The sequence below is a fragment of the Mus caroli genome, chromosome 3 (assembly GCF_900094665.2).
Source record: "Mus caroli chromosome 3, CAROLI_EIJ_v1.1, whole genome shotgun sequence".
Taxonomy (NCBI): Eukaryota; Metazoa; Chordata; class Mammalia; order Rodentia; family Muridae; genus Mus; species Mus caroli.
In genome coordinates, this window is record NC_034572.1 from 81,558,330 (window position 1) to 81,563,159 (window position 4,830).

General features: G+C 44.8%; 1 protein-coding gene across 1 annotated transcript in view; it reads left to right on the forward strand.

The window, feature by feature from the left end:
* Positions 1–1,144: 1,144 nt before the first annotated feature.
* The window catches only part of Gon4l (gon-4 like), a 79,391-nt gene continuing 75,705 nt past the window's right edge, over positions 1,145–4,830 (forward strand). Inside the window, exon 1 of the mRNA XM_029475537.1 lies at positions 1,145–1,664. Coding sequence (XP_029331397.1) covers positions 1,160–1,664 — 505 coding nt within the window. The 5' untranslated portion in view covers positions 1,145–1,159. The remainder of the gene's footprint in view (positions 1,665–4,830) is intronic.

A 4,830-nucleotide genomic window follows, 5' to 3' on the forward strand; every position in this document is an offset into this window, starting at 1 on the left:
GTGAACCTTAGGAAGTCATCTGTGAAAATAGGAATCACCTAGGTTATCCCCACTCCCCTCCGTACTCATTTACTATCCTCCCCGTCAGGATCAGCGAATCTTCTCTTGGTTATTGAGCTTTACGAAGATAAGAAACTGGGCTCTTAGCAGGAGGGGCCTTCCTTAATGCTCTAGAGAACTTGAGTTGCGGAGGCTTAAGATTAGCTTTATAGATCAAACTCTGAGTAAGTTTTCTCTGGTAGTTTTGAGTGATCTTTCAGGTGAGAAGGTTGCCAATGAGGCTTATTCTGGTCTTGGCCCTATGTCTGAAAGTAAGGGTTTCCAGCATAGAAGGATGCAACGTGTGTATGTGTGTGTGTGTGTGTGTTGGGGGGCGGCGGCTGGGGATGAAGTCAGAGGTAGATGCTTGCCTTACATGCATAAAACTCTGGGTTCCTAAATGATTAAAGAGATGTGCTGAAACACCTGTCAGTGGAAGCAGCAAGATCACAACACACGATCACCCTGAGATATACAGCAGGCTGGAATTCACCCTCCAGTACCTATGGAAATGCTCCCTGTTTGGTCCAAATGCAGCCTAANTTTGTTTAGGCCACTTTCATTCNTTCATCTCTTCAGGGAAGAATNACAGAGTGTCTACAATGCCACATAATGCTGGATACTNGAGAAACCAGTCATGGATTCTGTTTTCTCACTGACTTCATAGCTCTGGAAGACAAGGATACTAGAAGAGTGATATTCAATGCTATAAGATTGACTTTTTAAAAATTTTCCTTATGTGTCTGTGTGTGGGCATGTGAATGTGAGTGTAGGTGGCCAGTTCCGGGCCAGTCTGGCTTTGAACTCACAGAGATCCACCTGCCTCTTCCTAGGCTGGGAAGAGGCCTGCACTATCACATGAAGTCTGAGGTAACAGAAGCTTAAGAGATTAAGGTATGGCTTAGTCAAGGTAGCATAGTGTTCAGTGTGGAGTTTGAGCTGAGGTACTGTAATGAATTTCTTATCTTCTGCTAAAAGTCTTAGGCATTCGGTGTGAAATACCATGCTCATGATTGAACTTGGGGTGTGTGAAATGATACTCGAGCAAATGTCACTACTGTTAACTACCACTGAAGTGATCAGGGCTTGTTTTTTATGCTTCTAGGATGGAACTTGTAAAATGTTGCCCTGTAAGAAGAGAAGAATTTCAGTGACCGAGTCTTCTCAGCAGCAAGATGACCAGGAGGGTGATGACTTGGACCTAGAGGAAGCTGTGAAGCCAGAGACAGACCAGCTCCCAGACAGCGGGTCAGAGTCCCTGTCCTGGGGTCAGAGTCAGGACAGTGCAGTGTGCCCTGAAGGGCACTCCATGCAGGATGGAGACGATCAGCTCAGGGCAGAGGGGCTGTCTTTGAACTCGAAGATGCTCACCCAGCATGTGAACTTAGCAGTCTTGGAATCCGTTGATGTAGCCGTCTCTCAGGAAATACCCCTTCCTTCCTTGGAGTCTTCTCATTCCCTTCCTGTACACATGGATAAAGGGAGACTCCAGGCCTCTGCCTCAAGGAAAGGGAAGAAAATTGTCTTCACGCCTGGGCAGGTTACCAGGGAAGACCGAGGGGATCACCCTGTCCCAGAGGAGCCTCCTTCAGGAGAGCCTGCTGAAGAAGCCAAGATGGAAGGAGGTAAGGATGAAAGGTCTGGCTTGCCTTTTCCTTTCCTGTTTAGGTTGAACATCTCTGGTCTGAGGATCTAAGTTCCAAAACGCTCTACACTTTTCTTTTGGAGTGCTAACAGGATGCTGTAAGTTTAAAATCCCATATCTGAACTTGTGGGGAGCTATGTCCAAACTGCAAGGTATCAGAAAAATATTGTATAGGACTGTTGTCAGACTGCACAAGCGCTGTGTACGAGAAGTAAATGAATTACAGGTTTAAGCTTAGATCCCATCACTAATAAATCTCACAAATACACATGTTCTTATTGGCCCCAAGCACTTCAGTAAGGCACAGACAGNTAACCTGTGTGTCACTTAGTTGTGTTGTTTTGATGGTTGTTTGAGACGGGTTCTCTGTGTAGCTCTGGCTGTGCTAGAACTCTCTATGGACCAGCCTGGCCCTGGACTCACAGAGTTCTGCCTGCCTGTGCCTCCTGAATCCTGGGACCGAAGGCATGGGCCACTATCACCTCGCCCATCTTCTCTTTCTGTGTTGCCTTTCCAGAGAAATGTATCTGTAAAGGGAAAGTGCTGTGGTTTGGGCTTGGAATTGTGAACCTTACAAGTGGGGTGAGAATTTCTTTTCCTCTCCAATTCTCTATATTCTCTTTGACCTATCCCCTCCCCATTAAAACAATGTATTTATATGGGTATTTCACTTGCATGTGTATATGTGCACTATGTGTGTACCTGGTGACTGTGGAGCCAGAGCAGAGTGTCAGAACCCCTCGCACTGACATTACAAGTGGTTGTGAGCCACCATGTATGGTGCTGGGAACCAACCCTGGGTTCTCTGCAAGAGCAATGATTGCTGTCAAGTTTTGAGTTGTCTCTCTAGCCTTTTCTTCCCCTTTTCCTTTTAGACTTTATCCTGCATATCTGGAGAGGGGAACTGTGCACTTCATTAGTCTTGTATTCATGAGGTGGGTCTCATGGGACGAGGGCAGTAGTTTAAAGGAAGACTTTGCACATGGAGAAAGGGTTTCCAGAGATGAGGAACGCTTTGGACTGAGGGCACTGAAGATTGCAGTTGGACATAATAGAGCCTTGGTCACCTGGAGTAGGAACAACTTGAATAGGTGGTGATGTAGTAGCTTGGAAGAAGTAGGGAAAGGTGACTTGTGAATGGCAGGTTAGGTTTCAGTTGTCAAAGAATTTTAATTTGCATACTTAGACATTGTAGTTTTTCCAGTAGGTAAACAGAGATCTAAAGGCATGTACATACTAGACATGGGCTCTGAGCCATGTCCTCAGCCTCCTGTTGTTTTTATCCTCTTTTTAAATTTTCTTTTGGATTTTAGAGATAAGGTTTCCCACTGTAGCTCAGGTTAGTCTGCAATTCCCTTCGTAGTCCTGCCTGTTCCTCAACAAATGACTCTTGCCTCTCTACCTTCTGAGTGCAAAAATTATGGTTAATTGCATATCGTGCTACCATGCCTGAAGATGAGTTTTAATTTTTTAATATTTTCCAAAATGTACATACATAATTTTTGGTTTCCTATATGTGAATTTGAAGCCAGAGTATGCACTGTGTCAGAAGCCAAGGGCTGGGCCGTGTGAGTCATGGGTCACCTGTAGGGACTCATGCTTTACATTTTCGTGGCTCTGGATTTGAACTTCAGTGGTCTATGTGATCACTCAATAATATTAACTATTCAAGATAATTAAAATTTAGAGTATACTATTTTTATTTTTCTCTGTTTTTAAATTATGTTTTAATTTATTCTGTTTATGCATCTGTGTGTAGTGAGGTGTGTGTGGGTGTGTGTGTTCTGTGGTTCTAATGTGGGGATCAGAGGACAACTTTGGGGGTCAACCTCTCTTCTTCATCGTCTGGGTTCTTGGTGTCCAACTCCAGTAGTATGTCTTGGTGACAGGAGCTATCTCAGTTCTCCCCTTGAAACACAGAGCAACTACACAGCGAGACCCCGTCTTAAAGCCAAACCATGTAAGGATGGTCTTGAACTTTGGATCCTCTCATATGCTGAAGTATATATGTAGGCTTGTACCTCTAAGCTGGCACAGTCCCTCCACCCCTCCGTCTGCCCTAGAGAAGCTAGAAGATGGCACCATATCCCCCAGAACTGGAGTCATAGAAGTGGTGAGGTGCCAGTTAGGAATGTCACCAGTTTCTGTCTCTCTGTGCTTTGCTGGAGCTCGCTCTCTCTTTTTTTGAGATACAGTTTCAGTATAGAGCTCTTACTAGAATTTCCTGTGTGGACCAAGTTGAACTCAGACTCAGATCTCTAGCCTCTGCCTCCTGAGATCTGGGATTAAAGAGCCCTGCTATTGTACCCAACCCTGTTTTCAAGTAATTTTTGTGACTGAGTATCATTCTAGCCCAGACTGGCCTCCAGCCTTAGCCCCCAAGTGCAGAAATTCAAGTGTAAGCCACCTCACTTGGCTCAACATTTTGTTTTACTAGTTAGGAAAACAACATCCTATTGATTGTAGAAAGATTGAAGGAATACAGAACAGTTACATAATTTATGAAAGTATCAGCATCTCACTATGGTTGTTACATTGTTAAACTATGCTTATAGACTCTGAAGTCATCTTTGTCTTTTTCCTTCCTCAGTGTTGTCAAGGCAGTCCCAGGATTCCTGGGTTCCAGGCAATGTCCCACCTCAGGCCTCCTGGAGTAGCCAGAGTTGCAAGTGGTGATGAGCTTGCCCATCTGGGCGCTGCTCAAAACTGAGGTCGTCTGTTAGAACAGCAGAAATTGCTGTCAGTCACTTTCTTGTCTATCACTTTGTTTGTTTGCTAATTAGTTCTGGGGATTGAATTCAGAGCTTCCTTTGTGTATGGTGAGCAAACACTCTAACTCCACCTACCTCTCAGGTGGTGCCCAAAGAGACAGAATTAGGAAGACTTGAAGAGAAAGAGAGAGGAGGCAGAGAAGGGCTTGTCTCCAGCCATCTGTTTATTCCAGTGCTGAGGCTCTGGTCTTGGGGCAGAGTGTGCTCTGTCCTAGCTCTGACCTAGGGACAGCCCCAGCTCTGCATTGCTCCTCCTCTTTCAGTAGCTCCAATTTTTGGTTTTGCTTTTATTTAAATTTTAATTGCCTTTTCAAAAGATGTATTCTTCTCTTCTCTTCTCTCCTCTCCTCTCCTCTCCTCTCCTCTCCTCTCCTC